This window comes from Balaenoptera borealis (genome assembly GCF_965194805.1).
Source record: "Balaenoptera borealis genome assembly, chromosome: 5".
In the NCBI taxonomy this organism is placed as follows: domain Eukaryota; kingdom Metazoa; phylum Chordata; class Mammalia; order Artiodactyla; family Balaenopteridae; genus Balaenoptera; species Balaenoptera borealis.
Window position 1 is genome coordinate 4,008,395 of NC_138862.1, and position 20,199 is coordinate 4,028,593.

Here is a 20,199-nt window from a genome sequence, read left to right on the forward strand (position 1 = left end):
GCTAGAGCATTGTTTCTGCATTTCAGACGTTTATTGTTCTGTGTGCACAGTTTCACAAGAAGCTTTCTCTTTATGGAACATGACAGCTTGGAGGTTCATCCAGGTTGATTTGTGTCTCTCTAGTTCATTAGCTGGAACTACAGTTCAGGATTCTGGGTGGACCAGGGCTGCTTTTTCCACCTTCCACTGATAGATAATTAGGTAGTTTTCTCTTTTTCTCAAGTACAGCAAGCAGAGCTGCCGGGGACTGTCTCCTGAGTCCTCAGGCATAAGAACGGGAGTATCTCCAGGGCAGGCGTGGCGTTCCTAGCTTGTAGGTACGAACGCTTCAGCTCCACCACGGATTCCAGAATTGGTCGCCCGGGGGCTGGCCCAGCTTCCTCTGCCCGGGCAGCGCAGGGAAGCTCTCTTTCCCCACCCTTGGCCGATACGGGGGTCACAGAGCTCCATAACCCCTGCAACAAGCATGGAGAAGTCTCTGGAAGATATTGGGAGGAAACTGGTGGCCACAAGGCAGGATGCTGACAGCGGCACAGCCCATAAGAGCTGGAAGGGGCCTTGCGGGCAGATGCTCCAGTGCCTAAGTTTCAAAGGCTGGGGGACTGAGGGACAGATCGCTGCTGGCCTCACCTACCCAAGGCCCCTGCTTGGGCAGTGCCCCTGTGCAGTGAGTGCCCTATTATTACAAATAGAGCCCAGGTCCCTTTGTGGTGGACAGTTTCTGTTTGCTGATTTCTGACACTGTCAGCGTTCAGAGAGGGACAGATCTCAGGGGCTGGCCTGGAGGTGCCGGGAGGGAGCAGAGATTGGAAATGGCAAGAGACCATTTTTAAAGGTCTTGGTATATAGTGCCAGAAAAGCATCCTTTGGAAGGTGGACAGTTAAACTGTGTTTGTTTTAATACCATTACAGAAATTGTGCATACCCGTCAAAAAGTTAAAAACAATATATAGAAGTGCATAAGCTTTTTTTTTAGGTCTGCCCTCTTCCTCTCTGCTCTCAGCCTTCCTTCCTCTGCTCCCCCCGGATAGGACCATGGACGGCTGTCCACACTATCTTCTAGGAAGCTTTTTACCCAGTAAACTACTGGGAAAGTGCACACGATCTTGTTTTCTTTTCCAGGTTTCTTCGTAGTTCTTGACTCCTGTGTTTTCTTGACCAGGGACCGATTTTGCGGAAGACAACTTTTCCACGGATGGGGGGTGGGAAGCAGTGGAGGGGAGAGGGTTCAGGCAGTAATGTGAGCGCTGGGGGGGCAGCAGATGAAGCTTCGCTCGCCCGCCCGCCGCTCACCTCCTGCTATGGGTTCCTGTTAGGCCACAGACCGGCCCCGGGGTTGGGGACCCCTGCGTTAAACGAAGGACAGGCGTTGTCCCAGGAGCTCGTGCTCTAGGGCTGCCTGTCGGGCAGGACGCTGATGACGGTGTCTTCCTCCTTTTAGGATCTAAACAACCCCCATGGGTTCCAAACTTAGGTTGAATCCTGTGCCAGCAACGTCATGTGTTCTCTCTGCTCTGTGTAATTCTTGAGAAAGGAAGAACCGTAGCAGAGCCTGAGGACTCAGAAGGTGTCCAAGGAATGCAGACGGGAGATTCAATGACATCCCCCTCCCCTTTCCACGCTCCCTCCAGAGTGTCAGGGTCTGTGTTTCTCATCCCTCTCACTCAGTCCTGACAGGGGGCATGTGGATGACATTTGAGGTAACGAAAGGGATGACTGGGGTCTGGTGTCTAGTCACGTCTTCGATCAAGTAGATGAGAATGGGGTTCTGGTCTCCCTTCGTGAACATCTTCCCAGCTTGGGTTTGGTCTTGAGTCTCCCGGCACGACCCTCGCAGAACAGAACCGGGTCTCCCCTGCCTACCAGTTGCCGTGTGCTCGGACTTTCTCCTGCAGCCCCCGAAGACCCCCATGTGGCAGAGCAACTACCTTTGCAAGTAACCTGGCTCATCAGCAAGCCCCCCGCCCCCCGTGCTGCACAGAGAGTGGGGTCTTGCATAGCTTAGAGCATCTGAGTCACCTTGCAGGACCCGTGGTAGATGCACACTCCACACCCGGCAGCCGTGGCTGAATTGGGGGCTTCTGAGCAGTTTACTCACGACTCTTCTGACACCAAATATGTGCGATTTTTCTTGCACCCAACAAGCAGTCCTCCAGTTCTCTGGACACCAACAGGGTGTCCTACAATTCAACTCGATTCTGGCACTGACTACCCACACAGCACAGACCCTACAGGTTAAGGGCTCAGCCCAAGACTGCCCCTCACTTCAGACGCCAACCCCAAGTCTGGGCCACCTGTACCCACCAACTGGCTATAAAGCGGCAGGTCCCACAACCCCTTCCAAATGCTTGAGCATTTGCTAGGACAGCTCACAGAACTCGGGAAAGCACTTTACTTACTATTATCAGTGTCTAATAAAGGACACAGCTCAGGAACGGCCAAATGGCAGATGCCTGGGACAGGGAGGGGAGAAGGGGTGGGGAGCTTCCACGCTCTCCACATGTACCGCCCTCCCAGGACCAGAAGCTCTCCGAACCCCATTGTTTAGGGGTTTTCTGGAGGTTCCATTACAGAGGCATGGCTGATTAAATCACAGGCATGGGTGAGTGTTCCCTCTCTAGTTCCCATCCCCTCCCCTGAAGTCCAGGTGGCAAAGCTGCTACCCTCTAACCACGCCTTGGTCTTTCTGGGCCCCAGTCCCCATCCTGATGTTATCTAGGGGCCCGAAACCACCAGTCATCTCCTTAGCATACAAAAGACATTCTTATCACTCCGGAGATTCCAAGGCTTTTAGGAGCTGTGTGCCAGGAACTGAGGACAAAGACCAGACATTTATTCCAAGAGGCAAGCTGTGCTGGGGCAGGGGCATTTTTCTAAAGGAGTTCTCCCCGTGCAGGGCAGGACGCCTGTGCTCCTGTGGACGGGCATCTTTCCAGGTGGCGACTGGAAGCACCCCTGGGTCTCCAGGGCTCATGGTCTGCAGACACACGCTCAGCTTAGCCGGGTGGCAGGCCCAGTGAGGGCTCGGTACCGAGAGGCATTCTCCGTGGAGCACTTCTTGTGGAGGAGAGCATTGCCCTTCATCTTCTCTCCAGGGCTCTCTGTGTCCTCCCTTCCAGTCTCAACACGCCCCCAGTACATTTCTCTCTCCCAGACTGTAATTGCGCTCTTACACAAGAGCAGCGAGTTTCAGCTGTGTTCTCTTTCCTCATGTCCTAGGAGAGGTTTGACCCAGAAGGAGCAAACTTAGTTTAGCTCTTCCTTCTTGGGGTGCAGACTTAACCCCTCCAGGGCAAATGCGTGGGTTCGGAAGCTTTGTGAAGGCGTGAGGTCTACAAGGGCAGCCTGGGAGCTCTCCAAACGTGAATCAGGGTTAGGAGTGTTGTGCTGGGATAGGCACGCGCTGCAAAGGCCACACATTTACTTAGCAAGCATAGTGAGTGTCCCTTTGAACAGGATGTATATGTGGAAGGCTTGCCAGGCAAAGCAAGGGTCACTTGCTGCTGGGGGACTGCAGTGACGCTGGCCTTCTCGGTGTGAGGCCCTCTCTGAGCCACGGGCTTTGTGTCTGTAAAGGATGAATCCTTCCCCGGCCCCGGCCTGTGCAGCACCTGCAGGGCCCCTGCCATGTGGTAGCTCTGATGCCGTCGGGCAATAAGGGCCGTGTCTGTTCTCATTAGTGCCCACAGCTCTTCTCTGCCCAAGGAAGCATTGTGCCCATTGTACGGAGGAGGAAACTGAGGCCAAGAGAGGCTGGGGCACTCGGGCAAGGGAACTAAGAGCTGCTGAATAACAGAGGCTGGAACTGAACCCGAGTCGGCCTCCAGAAACGAGCTCCAACCGCAATACACCATAAACAGCACTGTTACTATTATTATTTACGTTTTTATTATTATCATTTCACTTAAGCTCCCACCCCCCCCCTCCCAGGAAAGAGACGGTGAAAATGGGAAAAAAGGAACTGAAAGGCACTAACCAACCCTTGCTTCTGTAAAACCATAGCAACAAACAGACCTCGGGAAATTGCATGGAATTTCCCCCGGAATCTTATTCCACAGTGTATGTTGGGGAACCCCACAGCCGTCACTGGGATGAATTGTATATTGTGAGCACATGGGTTTTTTCTGTCTAAGGCTGTTATGCATTCATATACTATAATATACTCTGGGAGCTTCTGGGCACTGCTGTGCTCTTTCCAGACCTTGGTGGACCCCTTACTTTGCAAGGGTAGAGCACGCAAAGTCGTAGTTGCAAATAGGAAATTTGGTTGACTCTTTTTTTGGCTTTGCATGACTTGAAATTCCAGGTACCCCATTAGCCTGGTATTTATGCTAAAATACTAACAGGTTGTGAAATTGTTTTGACGCCAGGTCTTTCCAAGGGCAGGTGCGAAATTCCTCATTGGAGGCCCTGCCCTTTGAGGTGTGAATGGGAGCAGTGTCTCCGGGAGGGCCACCTGTTTGTTTGGATAGAGGCATGTGGAATTCTGGGCTGAGTCAGCCCTCAGGTACTTCGCCTGGTGAAGACCAGGTAAAAGGACCCTCGGGTAAGCTGGGGTTTTGTTTGTGAGTTGGAACACACAGAGCAGCGGCATTGGGTGGAGGTGTGACCAAGTGCCTTCATTTTAAAGGAAGTGTCCTGTATATGTCTTTTAATGCATAGAGTCCATGGAGGAGAACAGCACATTCTTGGATTTTTAAGCCAAGGAACGCTCACATTAAACCACATGGTGTAGTAACAATACCTTCTGGTCGTATACTATTACTGAAAAGCCTCGTTGTTCTTTTTAAAGTATCCCAACAAGAGAAGGGATGGAGAGTGTAGTTGGGGGTGGGGTATCAGAGCCCGTGTGGTCCAAGGCACACCCCTCGAGGGGATGAAATAGAGCATCTACCCAGCATTCCTTGGGGTTGGCTGCCATCTTGTTTCCAGCATTTTTCACCTCTGTTCACTGGGAGAGTCCTTATAGAAATACACCTTCAGCCAGGTATTGTGAACAAGCGGGCAAGTAGGGTTAACTTTATAGATGTTCTGAGAATAGTCAGCTCTGACGGAGTTTACTTTTTAAATTGAGTCTGTTCCAGAGTAGAAGTTAATATTTTCTATCAGGCTCGTGCCATCTTAAAGAATACTTACAGGGCCAAGACTGGGTTGCAGAGTTGGGGAAGAAATCTGACTGGGAACTCTGAAGGACTAGTGAAGGGTCTTTACTTCCATTTTTATTTTGGAGTTCTTTCCCGCACGATGTCATATAGCGTGATTGAAGTGAAATATATTGGGTGACATAAACCTTTTAGGTCCTTTTTCTCAGCTGTATTCCTAATTCTTTTGTAGACAAAAGTAATTACATTATTTCCAGTTCTCTAGAGTGTTCTCAGAGAAGGAGGAGCTAAGGCAATCATACAAGAGGCTTAATTGAAAAGGAAAGTGGAAAAGTGTGGTGAGATTGACAGATTCTGAGGACTTTCTTGTTGGCAAGCAGTAGCAAAACCTGGGACTACCTAGGCCTGGAATTCTTTGGGCCCCTGTCTAAACAAAGGAATATAGTTTGAAGATAAGACCTATTTGCATAGGTGTGTGACTGAGTTTAAGGTCTGGAGGCTAGAGAGAAAAAAAAACCTTGACTGATGGCCTCCCTGCAGTTATAACGAAATGTGCCCACTTTCACATCCTGAAGATGCTTCCCTCAGCTGCCTCCCCTCTTGACCCTTGGGGGTGGACCAGGGACCCTGACCCTTCACCTGTCAGCGCAGCTGCTCCTTGGGCTAAAGACTTGCACCTTCGAAACCCTCCCCATGTGGAGCCCGCCCACCCCCCATGAAAGGCTCTCCTATGTAGAGAGGAAGGGGATTTATCTGAATACACGGTTCAGCCTTCTGTTGTGTGATTTTTGAAATGGTTTGTGTAATCGAGGATTTCTTTGCTTGCTTTGGGAAACAAAATCTCAAGAATAAAGCAGGTGGATTTGTGGCTGGCTACTTTGAAGGGAGCTCGCTTCTGTGTGTCCAGATCTTGGCTTTGTGGAGTCCTGCTCCAGGGCCTCTACCACAGAAGCTAGACATCGCTTCAGTTTAACTTTAAAAATCCAGTACCGATATCAGACTGCTTCGGGGGGAGGCCCACACATTAAAGGTTTGACAGCCATATTTAAACAGCCCTGTATAATTGGGATGCTCCAAGGAGCTGACTTGTAAACTTCAGAAGGGAGCCTCATGAACACGATTGTGTTTGGGGCAGGGAGACTCTAGGGTCAAGATCAGGGTCTCTACCCGCTCGTCCATATTTAGGTAGAAGTCAACCCTGGATGCTCTGGCACTAGCTGGAAGGGTCTGCTTAACCTTGCATCAGGTGATTCTGCCTTCTGCTGTTCCAAGAGGGGACCCCTTGGGGATGCGGACAGCCTTGCCGCTATTTGCCTGGGTTGAGAGAATTTAATCCCCATTGTGGATAACACCTTAATGCACTAAAAGAAGATTACTTATTTTCAAAGCGTCCTTTCCATTTTGTTCTCAGCCATTTGGCAAATGGGACATTATTCCTCTCAGAGAGGCGGGGGCAGAACCTGGCCCTGGACATGGATTTGACCTAATGGTCGTCCCTCCAGCTGGACCCACAGGAACAGTGGTGGCATTTCGTTTGGCCGTATCAAAACTGATCAGATTGTTGATTTAATTAGTTTTTCCAGCTGAATATACTAAAGAATGGCCAAGAAATGGTTGGTCTGTATGACAGGTGTTATTTAGAGGGCCAGAAAGCCATAGGGCCAGGGAAGACCCTCCGGGGGGGGTCTCTATGAAAGGGCATTCAGACCTTTAGATGTCCCATTTTTAGTGATTGCACTTACTTTCCTGATGTGACTTGAATGGTAATTGTGACCTTTGGAGGCTTGCATTCTAGAAGTTTTAAAGTCTTTTAAAATCTTTGTTGGATTATTTGTTTATTTGCTTCTAACCAGGTGCTTGGGCTATCTGTGTATCAGGAATGGGGCAGTGGGGTAGCTTTTTGTAGAACTGGGTACAAACAGAAACCAAACTCTTTCTTGAGTCAGGGCGCTAATGAAGCTGTCAGTTTTCTCGGTAACATTCTAATTAGCTCAGTATAGACGTTTCCAAAGAAGAAGTCAACCAGTCACTGTCTGGTTTTTAATTTTAAGCAGTAAAACAGCCTCCGCTATTGAGACAAAGAACAGAGAATTTTCTCCGTGTCATGTCACTTGTGTGTATAACTCATCCGGCATCAAAATGCATTCCTTCTGGGACTTCCCTGGTGGTCCAGTGGTTAAGACTCCACGCTCCCAGTGCAGGGGGCCCAGGTTCTATCTCTGGTCGGGGAACTAAGATCCCGCATGCCACGTGGCTCGGCCAAAAACAAAAACAAGTTCCTTCTCAAAGGATTGTTTATAGAGCATTTATTTTTAAAATGAATAGATGACATTTCTTATACATTTTTTTTGTTCCACCCTTTGATGAACTCTGGAGATGCAATAACATGATGAAGATATAGCACTAATCCACATAGATCAGTCCTCTGAGAGGGACTTCACAAGAACGCATGAAAATAAGGGTTGTGCAATTCTCTGCCAGTATTTGGTAAAGGCGAGATTTTCTTTTTCTAGCCCTGCACTGTCCAGAGCATTTATAGTGGACGCTGGAAATGGGCCCCTTGCTGGGGGCCTGGTATAGTACAGGTCAGGTTTTTGTTGGAGGGGCAGGTAGGCCCCGAGTGGAGAGGGTCGGGGAGAGGGTTAGCCAGGGATCAGCGAGGGGGGGGGGGGGGGACATGTTTTTAGTCTGAACTTTGTGACATAGCAGTTACCCCGACAAAGTAACTGTTTTGACAGTCTTTCTACTTGGTATTTTAGGTTCTAAATCCACCAGAGAATTAAAAGCATTTTTCCTTTCTTCCCAAGTGACACCATCCAATGTGGGGTCAGCAGTTCCCTTGGGAATGTGGGATCCATCCCGCCGTACTCTCAGCCTCTGCCGACCCGGCTTTGGCCAGACGCACTGGCCACCTGCTGGACCCCCTCCATCCTCTCCCACTGCCCTTCCTCCCTGCCTTTGCACACCTGGCACCTGGCCTTGTGGTCATCCCACACTGGGCTTGCTTGGCATCTTGCCAGGAGGGTGGCCGACCCCTCGTTCTGGAAGGTCTGCTCCAGCAGGGGGATTCTGTGGCAGAAACTCGATACTCCTCTGTGAGGCAACAGCTTTCACACTCATCCCTCTAAAATGCTTTGCGATTTATGTCAGGAATATGGTCAGGTCTATTCCTGATGTAATTATTTTGTCTCGTAGGTCTTTAAATGAGCTCATTTTATAATTCTATTTTTGTTAAGGCTATATCATTTTGTAACTGTTTAATATTTTATTCGTTCTTTGAATTATCCCTGCCTCTTTGAAAACCACAATAGGTTAAAATGTATTTAAATAGAAACAATTTCTTGTGTTCTGGGTACGTTTTTTATTTTTTCCTTGTAACATCCATAAGAAATTTTCTTTTTAAGGCCCATTTTTAGTGAGAGACGGTGGCTAATGGCGTTCACTCCATGTGAATGTGGAACTGTCTGGGCAGTTTAAAATCAGCTGCATGGAGAAATAGAACAAAGCCATGTTTAAAGAAAAAAATCTTTATGAGTGGAAAGATCCTAACTAGATTTGGGCAAGCCAGAGTGAGCTCCCAGGAGTCCATCAGGAAGAAAAGATCTGAAATTTTGCTTCTAGTTTTCAAATTGCTGCATAATAGAAAAGGTGTGAGTCTGGATATTCCTCCATATTTGAAACTCTGAATTCTTGTCCTTGCTCATTTATAGAGTCCAGATTATTTTGTTCAGTGAAACGAAGATGGGTAAGGTGCAAGCTCTCCTCTCTCTTGCGTAAAGTTCCGTGGTTTTATGGCCTCTTCTCTAGGTGGTGTTTTGTCATGTGGTGGCTGAGACCATCCAGTTCCTGGTCAGCGTGGGGCTACCCTCGTCCGAGGACACGGGGCGGCCGCTCTACAGTGTGCGGCTCTCCCCGCTTCATCTACAGGTAAAGTTGGGGAGACTGAGCGAGTCCTAGGAAAACAGTTCTCATAAACCTGCAGGGTGAGAGGGGTGCGATCACAGACATGGATGCTCCTGTTTGCGTTAATTACCGTTCATTCCATAAGTTTCGGACTGTCACCTTCCATATTATATTGTCTCTGTAGGAAATAAAGTGTGTGTGAAATAGGTGTATGTATACACACACACACATATGTACACACATAGGTATATACACAGACACATATATATACACACACACATATGTACACGTATATATAACGAATTCAGAGTTTCCCATCCATCAAATACGGGAGATACGGTATTTTTCAAGGCACTGAAGCATATCAAGGGTGTTGTCGACTGCTAGATTAAGGTAAATGGCATCTGAGAGGAGGAAAGTGGTTCTATTTCAGGATCAAGTACTAGACCTCAGAAGTCTCCTGCAGCTTGGAAAACAGCTTAGGGGCTGGACTTGGCATTCCTCCTTTTAGTGTTTGAAAAAGTCAGCTTTAAAAGACCCCTTATTATTTTTATATGTTAAAGGATGAGTACTACCATTATTTTTTGGATAATAGACATTATTATAATAATTATACTAGACTTACATAATTATAACTTTTATGATTGATATCTTTATATATTGTATATATAACATTAATAATTATACATAAAGCAATTATAAATAGAGACATATGTAATAATTATAATAGACTTGTTAGTGAAACTTCTGGATGCCTAAACCATCAGATAGCATGTCACACACACACAAGCAGAAGTTCACTGAAGCTCTTGTTTAGCCGGTGTGTAAAGACTGTGAATTTCTGGGTCTGTTTCAGGGGTCACTGCTGATTCAAGTTGTTCCCTCTCCTCTGTCCTTGTGCTTGACTGCTAATTTGGGGAACGAGCGCAAATCATTCAGGGTTCTCAACCACAAGGGAAGATTATATTCCATTTGCTTTGCTTAAAAGACATGGTTTTAAACAACCAGAGCAAACAAAAATTTCTGGCTCCCTAAATGGCTTTTCTCTGAAACCCAGCCTCCCCACCCCTACCCTGGTAACATTCCCTTTCCGAGAGTCGAAGAGGTTAAGTTGACCTCGCGGACTTGTCAGATGTTAAAGCCCTCCTACTCCCCGACTAGTTTTTTGGACAATGTGATTAGAAGATTATTTTAAAGTCTGGGACACACGTACCCAACATGACACACGTTTCAGGATGGGGTGAGTCCAGCAAGGACCACAGACATTCACCGAGGAAACGTAGTTTCTGAGATGCTGTTTATGTGCCATTTTCAGCAGCTCAGATACAGGTAACACAATTGTATCTTTGATCTCTTACCATAGTTTAAAAGCAGCCTGTGGATTACCTCTCAGAGCAGAGGCAGCTGCTAGAGGTTGGTGAGTTATTAATGCTCATGGCAGGAAGCATTCCCCCCCTCTGCTGTTCTTCAGATAAAAGATGCATAGAGACGAGCAGCTAAGCCCTCTCCCCGACCTGGTGGGAGCGACTCGGGGACTGTGGCAATGAAATTAAAGTGCACTTTTGCGAGAGTCACCCAGAATTATAGGGCAAGGGAAGCATCATTTCTCTTACCTCATGCTAGTTGCTAGCATGAGGGAGAGTACTGAGTACTGAGAAAACAAGTCTAAAGCCATTCTCTCCTTCCCTTTCCCTGGGTGGTGGGGCGGAAGCGTGGAGGTGGGAAGGGTCAAGATGTTGGCTTTAGAATGGGTCTCCAGCTGAAGAAGGAAGGATGGCGTATTAGTTTGCTCTAGCTGCTGAAACAAATCACCATAATCTTAGCTGAAAACAACACACATTTATCATGTCACCATTCTGGGGGTCTGATGTCCAACACAGGCTAAAATCCTGGTGTTGGTGGGCTGCCTTCCTTTCTGGAAGCTCTCGGGGGAGAATCTGTTTCCTTGCTCACCCGTCATCAGCAGGATTCAGCTCCTTATGGTTGTAGGACTGAGGGTCGAATTCCTTGCTGGCTGTCAGCTAAGGGCAAGGTCCCAGGTTCGAGAGGCGACCTCACTCCTGGGTTCCTGGCATCTTTCTCTATCTTCCAGTCACATCTCCCTGGCATGCTCGTCTATCTTCCTCTTCCATTTTTAAGGGCTCCTATGCTTCCCCAGGGATCACTGGGCTAATGCAGGGTTGTCACCACACCCCAAGGTCCTTACCCTAATCACACCTGTAGAGTCCCTTTTGCCACGGGAGGTAATATATCCACAGGTTCTAAGGATTGGGGTGTGGACATCTTTGGGGGAGCAGGCGTTATTCTGCCACAACAGATGGGTAGGGCCGGAAGGGGCATCGGGAGAGATCAGAGTCCAAGTGGAGGTTGTGTAGTGGCCCCGGCAAGAGAGGATAAGAATGCTGATGGCTCTGTACACAACCCTCGGGGGCTGTGTCAGCGTGTGGGGCTGGACAAGGCGTCCGGCTCCCTTCTCTTTGTCCCTCCGGCTCCATTATGCCTTGGTGAGGCTCTCAGGAGAGAGCTGCAAAGCAGAGGGCTGGTCATCAAGAGGCTGCAGGGTTTTCATGGCACCTGGCCTTTAGCCCCGACCCTGACGTTCCTCTCCAAGTGACAGGTTGAGGCAGAGGAAGGCGCCGGAGAGGGCGGGGTGGGCTACACAACGGGGAAGGGGAGGTCAGGGGATTTGGGACCCTCCTTTCCATTTTGAAAGCACACGGTATGCCAACGAGGCGATAAATAACGGTCTAAGAAAACAAATGAACACACAGACACATTTTGAGGCTCCAGTGAAGAGAGCAGTTCTCCAATCTTTTTTTTTTTTTTTTCTTTAATAGCTGGAGCTCCACATGAAGGAGAAGAGAGAAGACATTCAGATCAAGTGGTCCTTCATCAGCGCGCCAGAGATGGCCATTACGATCCAGCCCAAGGCACCGGGGGAGGTCAGTCCGTGAGTTACTGTGATTCCTCCCTCGTGTATGTGCAAACATGGCACATTATGACCACCTGCTCTGGGAGACGGAGCCTCTGATTAATGCGTGTCTGATGTGTGATCCCGGGGAATGCACAGGGCACTGATGGGGCAACGTTGGTGGGTGGGGTGGGGGGTAGGGGAGGTGGGGAGGGCCTTCCGTGGATTTAATGCCAGCTCTCACCTGGGCTGCACCTGCAGTCACCTGGCAGCTTTTAAAAATCCTGAAGCCTGCCCCGTCCCCCAGGCAGGTTTAATTGGACCGGGGATTTTTTAAAGCACTTGTGTGCAGCACTTGTGTGCAGTGGTTGAAAACCATGGCAGTGATGGAACCTAGGTTTTCCTCACCGTTCTATCACCCCTGACCCTCAGACGCTTGCCTTCACTGTGAGGGCGCTCCACTCACCTACAGCTCAGCCTGAGTCCAAAGCCTGGCTTCCAAGGCCACCACCTCCTTTCTCTCCACAGCTTTTGCAAAGCTGCATCTCAAGTCTGAAGGTGATCTCCCCGCTTCCTGTGGTCTTGGGGGTGTGAGGAAGTGAATTTGGGAGCAGGAGGGGCCTGCTGAGTCACGTGGGTGCTGTCACTTTCAGTTGCTGGAAAGATTGTTCAAAATTTAATAATTTGTCCATAAATATTATAACTGTTTGTGCCTTGATATAGGTGTAGGCAGTTTGTTTTTAAGACTAAGAAGTTTGAATTGTAATTCTTTTCCCTTGCATACGTCAGAAGTGGAATTGTTGCCTGACCGTTTAGTTGTACAAAGTACACATGTTAAGTGTTTCCCTAGTCACTGGTTTATTTTCTTTTTCTCCTTCCCGCCCACGTTTGCATCTGCTTTCCCCCACATGGCACTGCTTTTTCAGGCCTACAGTACACACAGAACGGTTCTGTAAACTGTTCCCCTGCCACCTCTGACATCAGACCTTCCAGAGTTCAAGATTGCTCTGCTGGTCTTCATAGCAGAGTGTATCCCGCCGAGGGGGTACTGAGTTCTGTGTTCAAAAACTACTCAAATTAAGTGTTTTCCTCTGTGTGGTTACGTTACCAACTTGATGTGAGTTAATGTAAGCAGATGTAAGCATTTGCTTCTGTTAGTACAGTTTCCGGTTTTGTCCCCCATCTTTGTTGATTTACATATTTTTTGAACGTGCAGAATATTAACATAGTTCAACAGTCAAAATTACATGAAATATTGTGTGCAGAAGTCCAGTCTCCATCCCTCTCCCCTCCACCCCATCCATCCCCTGCTCTCTGCTCGCTTGTCTCTTTCGTTTTCGTTTACCCATCCTAGGTTTCTTTTTGCAAAATGGACCTTATTGCCCCATTCTTAACCCACTCAGTGGCATGCTGTATGCAGTCTTCACACCTTGCTCCCCACAAGGCCCTGTACATTTCTCTGCCAACCATGGGCTCCCCATATTAATGAGAAGCATGACTTTCCCAATGAAGTAATCTTGTGGGATTAAACCAGCCCCTTGGAGCTGGGTCCTGTGGGCTTAGTAACCCCTTGGGCCCCTGGCAGTTGAGGTGGCATGGGGGCAGGGGGACAGCTATAAAGGAAGGTCCCCAAGTCATCTGCTCTGCGGATCTAAAATGTGATGGACCCTGAGCACCCCAGAACCCATCTTTCCCCCTTGGTTTCCTCCTCTGTAAAGTGAGGAGAAATGGGCGGGTTAAAAAAGATAGAAATAGATAAACCAAGTGCAACACATCCATACAATGGACTATTCTTCAGTCATAAAAAGATTGGAGTACTAATATGTGCTAGCTTATGAATGAACCTCGAAAACATTGTGCTAAGTAAAAGAAGCCAGACATAAATGACCATGTCATATGATCCCATTCCTATGAAATACCCAGAATACACAAATCCATGAAGATGCAAAGCAGATTAGTGGCTGTCAGGGGCTGTTGCGGGGAAGGATTGGGGAGTGACTGCTAATGAGTAAAGGGTTTACTTTGGAGGTGATGGAAATATTTTGGAACTAGATAGAGGTGATAGTTTTACAACACCGTGTATGTATGTACTAAACACCACTGAAATGCATACCTTAAAATGGTTACATTTATGTTATGTGAATTCACCTCATTTTAAAAATAAGTGTATCAAGAACGTATTGCAATAAGAGAAAGATGATGGCAGAGCGGTTCTCAGTGCAGACCCTGGAGCCTTAGTGCCTGGGCTTAACTCTCAGCTCTGCCACTTATGAGCTGCGAGACCCCACACATGTTAATTAATTTCTCTGTGCCTCAGTTTCCTCATCTGTAAAATGGGGATGATGATTTTCAAGGTGGTTGTGGGGATTCAACTAGTTAATATGTGTAAATGCGTAGCATCGAGCCTGACACATCCTAAGAGTGACGTAAATGTGAGCCATTTCGATTATTATTAGGTTAGAGTTCCTGGCAGAGAGTAGATTTTCAATAAATGGCAGATTTGGCCTAAGTTTGCTGTAACAAGGCCTGGCCAGCTGGTTGTCCTTGGGATACCACAGACCAATTTCTGAAATCACTTCCAGCCCCGCAAGTTGGAAGATTTTTCAGTAGGTCTGTGGTCCTGGTGGAAATCAAGTCCTGCTGGTGTCCATCCCCCTGCGCAGCGGGGGCTGGAGCCCCACAGTGGGGACGTTTACACCAGAAGTGGCGAGGGGCACCGAGGGCCCTGGAGCCGTCAATGGCAGAGCCAGAATCATGGCCCGGCGCTCACCACACCGCAGCTGCTCTCCTGAAACCACGGAATGATGGCGTGGATGCCAGCAGAGCTGGCAGAGTTTGCCGTTTTCCTTTAGCAAGTGTCCAGCCAGATCCAGCTTTTAAGAGTTCAAAACAAAAGCTATTATATTTAAACAAGGCTTTTAACTGAGATTTTAAAAACTAGATCCTCCTTGCTTAAAAAATGAGAGATAAGGCATGCAGAAAAGTGCACATATTGTAAGCGCGCAGCTCATTGAAGCTTTCACACACTGACCGTTCATGAGAACCCAGCACCCAGCTCAACAAACAGAGCAGGGTCAGTTCCCCAGAAAACCCCCTCTACCCGCTTCCACTCACTACCTGCAGCCCCCGCAAAGGGTAACCGTGCTCCTGACTTCTAACATGTATGAGTTATCTATGCTTGCAACTAATAATTACCTCAAACCCAGCAGCGTGAAACAACACACATTTACCTCATAGTATCTGTCGGTCAGTCCAGGCTTAACTGGGTCCCCTGCTTGGGCTCTCATGGGCTGTCATCACGGTCTGGGCTGACTGCCCTTCCTAGAGCTCGGGATCCTCTTCCAGTCTCCTATGGTTGTTGGCAAAACTCGGTTCCTTGTGGTTGTAGGACTGAGGTCCTCAGTTCCTTGATGGCTGTGGGCTGGGGCTGCTCTCAGCTCCTTGAAGCCCTGCAGTTCTGTGCCATGTGGCCCCCTCACACGTGGAAGCTGACTTCTTAGAGGTTAGCGGGAGAATCTCTTGCTCTGGTTTGCTAAGAGGGAGTTGTATATAACATAACCTTTGGCCATCACATCACTTTGCCGTATTCCGTTGGCTGGAAGCAAGTCACAGGTGCCACCTCGCCTCAAGGTGAGGGGATGATGCAGAACATGACTCGTTGAGGGTCATCTTAGAATTCTGCCCACAAGCAGCATTAGCTTAGTTTTGCCTGTTTTGGTACTTTAAATAAAGGAATCTTGCAGTACTATGTATGTGTTTTTCTGTGTTTGTTTTCTTTCACTTAACATTATGTCTGTGAGATTCATCTGTGTCATTGTGTGTGCTTGTACATTGTTTGTGCTCATTGCCCTGTGGTGTTCCGTTGTGTGACTGCACCATAACTTGTGTATCTGTTCAGGTATTGATGGATACTTAGGTAGTTTCCAGTTTGGAGTCATTATGAATAGTGGTGCTGTGAACATTCTAGAACACATGAGCGCGTTTCTGTTGGGTATTAATTATTGTAGCGTTATAGAGCTTGACATCTGGTGATGTAAGTCATCCTGCTCTGTTATTCTTCTGCAAGCTTGTCTTCATTTTTATTGACCCTTTCCATTTACTTGAATACCATTTATTTTTTTTCCTCTTAGTTTTTTTGATGTGGACCATTTTTAAAGTCTTTATTGAATTTGTTACATTATTGCTTCTGCTTTTGTTTTTTTTTTTTTGTTTTTTTTTGGCTGCAAAGCGTGTGGGATCTTAGCTCCCCAACCAGGGATCGAACCCGCAACCCCTGCATTGGAAAGTGATGTTTTAACCACTGGACCACCAGGGAAGTCCCTTGACTACCTTTTAATTAAAAAAAAAATCAATCAAACATCAGGCAAGAAAGAAAAAACATGTGCCTATATGTTTACGGGAAAGGACTGAAAAGATAGCCACAGAAATGTTAACACATGTCTATGTTGCACATGTCTTATCTTTAACTTAAAAACAAGGAGGATGAATGACTTCTGAGATCGACAAAGATAAGAATGAGTGAGCGTCTCACTGTCCTAGTCTGATCTCCTGGAGCCCTGGTGACCCCAAGTCTGTTTCGTCCCAGGGACATCCGGAGAGCCATGCATTTGCTTGCCCACTTGTCCACGTGCCTGGTTACGAGATGGTTTGGTGACTCCCTCCTCTTTCGGCAGGACCAGGCGGTTGGGGCAGATGCAGTCTCTGAAAGTCTCAAGGATATTTTGAAGCACCTGGTTAGCTCTGCCTCCCCATCAGTGGTTCTGAGCACAAAGCCTACGGATGTGAGGGAAGTTCAGGTAAACCAGTTCACGGGGTGTGGGTGCTTCATGACCCCCTGAAGGACCGCAGTCCACCCGCTTGGAGAATTTGTGTGCATTTCCATGCTCGCTCCCCACCCCCGCACCTTGCCTCTGCCCACCCCTGTCGTGGTAGAGCTTGCTGGTGGGTGATGACCATGGTCTGGGGCAAAGCTCTGAGTTCAGGGCACAGGGTTCCGAAGCCCCACGGGAGGGAAGGAAGAGGTGTCCGGCCCACTCAGCAGAGTCCAAGCCGAAGTAGCCCAGATCCTCTCCTTTTAGGGACCAGAACTTGACTTTTTGCTGTGCCCCCAGAGCCTGTTGTCTGGGATCGCACCCTTCCAGAACTGAGGTACCTGGGAACTGCCCCGAGGCAGGGCAGAGGAAGCACACTGGACCCACAGACTTTTAGCCCAGGACGGGGACAGCCTCCGTCCACACTGCCTCTTGGGGGTCTGTCGCCCTCAGGCAGTGTGGACACATGAGGCCATCTCCTCTGTGGGGTCCTTCCCATGCTGACGACCCCCCTCCCCATTCTGGGGCCCTCCCCACCGCCTGATTAGGTGCTAATTCTCTGGCTAAATTCACGTCCAGGGCATTCGCCCAGGACAGCCTCCCTGGGCTTGGTCCCGCACATCTCTTTTGGCGACACATCTAAAAACCTTGGCTTGAGGTGAATTAATTCTCCCAATCATGAGGAGATCTTTTCGTGATGACTCTGCAAAACATACATTTACAGTCCCTAAAGTTATTTTTCCTATGTCTTTCCAGTATTTTTTTGTGGCATAGTAGAATATCCACTGTTATTATATAGTGGGTGGTGAAGTCATTGTGAAAGTATAACTTTTTTTTTTTTTTTAAGTCTTTATTGAATTTGTTACAATATGGCTTCTGTTTTTTATGTTTTGGTGTTTTGGCCAGGAGGCATGTGGGAGCTTAGCTCCCTGACCAGGGATCGAACCCTCACCCTCTGCCTTAACCCTGGACAGCCAGGGAAGTCCCTAAAGTATAACTTTTAATATGATCTTTTGATGCAGGCTCTTGGTCTCTGGTTCCCGTTAGGGCATCACCACTGTGCCTGTGTAGAGCCTGGAGACAAAATCTCTTTGATTCACTGCACAGATATCAGGGGATCACAGTGCTTTGTGGTTCGCCCTGGGTGCTGAAGGTTATCAGAACATAAGAAACCTGATGCAGCAGAAGGGGCATCTGAGTAAGCAGACAAGCAGAGGGAGGGGTTTGTGGGCGTGCGTGCACCGTTCTCAGGGGTGTGCCGCCGGGTGGGGCTTGGCCCCAGAGATTGGGGGTCAGGCCAGGCTTCCCAGGGGTGAGAGCAGAGGCTTGGCCGTTCTCTCTTTCAGTAATTCTATCCTGGTGGCTTAGTTCAAATCAGAGGTGCCTGTTTTGGATATGACTATACCTTTTTAATGTCAAAATTTGAGAAACTTCACAAAATAGTACTGCCTTTTTAGAATACATTGATTCAGAAAATAAAGGGACCAAGACTACTATAAATTCAATAATGCTTTTAAATAAATTTGTAGAGTGTATGTATCAAAATAACACGCATATTATATTAGGGTACTCTAGAGAAACAGAACCAATGGATGTGTGTGTGTGTGTGTGTGTGTGTATAAAATAGCCTCCATAACTGCATGAGCCAATTATATATTTATGTATAAAATATATATATTTATATATATAAGGAGACTTATTCTAGGCAGTTGGCTCATGCCAGAGGCTGACAAGCCCCAAGAGTTGCAGGAGAAGCCAGCAGGCTGGGACCCAGGAGAGCTGATGTTTCCACTCAAGTCCAAAGACAGGGAAAAATGGATATCCCGGCTCTAAGGCAGTCAGGCATGAGGAATTCCCTCTTATTTGAGGGAGAGTCAGCCCTTTGTTCTATTCAGGCCTTCACCTGATTGGACGAGGCCCACCACACTAGGGAAGGCAATCTGCTTTACACGGTCTGTTGATCTAAATGTAAATCTGAGGCAGAAACCTCCTCGCAGACATACCCAGAATCATGTCTGACCACATGCCTGGGCACCCCATGGTCCAGTCAAGTCAACACATGAGATTAGCCATCACGCATACACAATTGAGAAAACATTGCATCTCCACCCCAGACATGTCGGCTGCTCTGTCCCCAGTGCTCAGGGACCTGGATCTTGAGGACTTCTGGGGTTACTTCTTGGCCTCCCAGCACCTGCAGCTCACAGTGGGCAAGGCCCTGGCTCAGAATAATGTTTTCCAGGTGGTGACCTAAGAACACTACAGTCGCTTGAGATGTTAGTAAGCTTCCCCCCCAAAAGCCCTCTGAGGTCAAATCAGCTCTGAGGATCCCTCCCTGGAAGGCTCTCGCTGTGCAGAGGCCTGTGATGTCTCGGAGAAGCTTTTCCAGGATTCCCAAACGTTTGTACCTAAGGAGCCCCTTGTAAATAACACTCGTAGCCATGAGTGGGAGGAGGAAGCTAGCTTGAGAAAGGCTGGTCTGAAGGTGAGGCCCCACGAGCTTGGGGAGGCTCTCTGTTGGAAACACCTTGATGCCCATTTGAGGATACGGTGATGAAGCAGACTCCAGGGGCACCTGCCCCTGCTTTGTCCCTAGCGTGACACCTGGATGACACTTAGATCCTCCCCACGTGGGTGGCAGGCCTGCCAGGAGGTGGGAAGCAGCCAGTGTCCTGGCTGGTGTCACACTTAGTGCTGGTGGGCAGCGGGCCCCTGCATCCCAGGGAGGGCGCCCCACTCTGTCTCAAGCTCCTGCCCTGGGTCACGCGTGGCCCCTTCTCCGCCCACAGTGAGATTCAGGGGAGTCCTCTCTGGGTGAACGCTCAACTCCCTCGCTTGCTTTCTGTGGGATGTACAGTGCTCCCAAGCAGGGGAAGCAGCTGTGGGTGACCGGGACCCTCCCTCCCCAGTTGTTACGGAGCAGGCCTGGGGCCAGGCTCCCTCTGAAGGTTTTCCTGAAGGTTCCTTCCCTGTAACAGGTGTCCAGCGGCCACTCCCTCTTTCCCACGGCTCACTGTGCTTTGTTTTCCTTTCTGCAGCATCTGCAGCGCACTTCATCTACTCAGGAATCCTGCCCTCCCAAACCTCCAAGGGCTCATGAGCTCAAACTATTGGTGAAGAATATCCGAGCCTCGCTGATGAGCCATCCTGGTGCTTCAGGTGGGTGATGGCGCTGCAGGGACACCCAGGTGAGGGCAGGGCACCCGGCCGGCTGTGGATGTGGCCGTCGGCAGGGTGAGCAGAGGGGAGGAGGTGCCTTGTGGGTTGTCCGTGGCCTTTGCTTCCTCCTGTGGAAGGGGGTGCCACGTGGGGGGATCATGGGTGTCCGGCGGGCTTTGGGTCCACCGGGGACCCTGAGTTGCCCAGAGACACTGCTGTGGAGACAAGACAGAAACATTGCAGAGCCGGTGACTCTTTCTCGGTGGTTCCGAGTCACTGCCGAGACCCCGGATGCCGAGTAGCCTGGGACCGG

At 48.7% G+C, this 20,199-nt stretch overlaps 1 protein-coding gene across 9 annotated transcripts in view; it reads left to right on the plus strand.

The window, feature by feature from the left end:
• Positions 1-20,199, plus strand: part of C2CD2 (C2 calcium dependent domain containing 2) — a 61,231-nt gene that overhangs the window by 17,049 nt on the left and 23,983 nt on the right. For 8 of the 9 annotated variants that reach the window (XR_014244770.1, XM_082392409.1, XM_082392413.1 and 5 more), the window contains 4 exons: positions 8,910-9,029; positions 11,843-11,947; positions 16,590-16,712; positions 19,766-19,886. Coding sequence is in view for 8 of the 9 variants with exons in the window: in XM_082392409.1 (XP_082248535.1) it covers positions 8,910-9,029; positions 11,843-11,947; positions 16,590-16,712; positions 19,766-19,886 (469 nt within the window). In the remaining variant the exon portion in view is untranslated. The remainder of the gene's footprint in view (positions 1-8,909; positions 9,030-11,842; positions 11,948-16,589; positions 16,713-19,765; positions 19,887-20,199) is intronic. The other variant, XM_082392410.1, reaches the window with a different exon arrangement.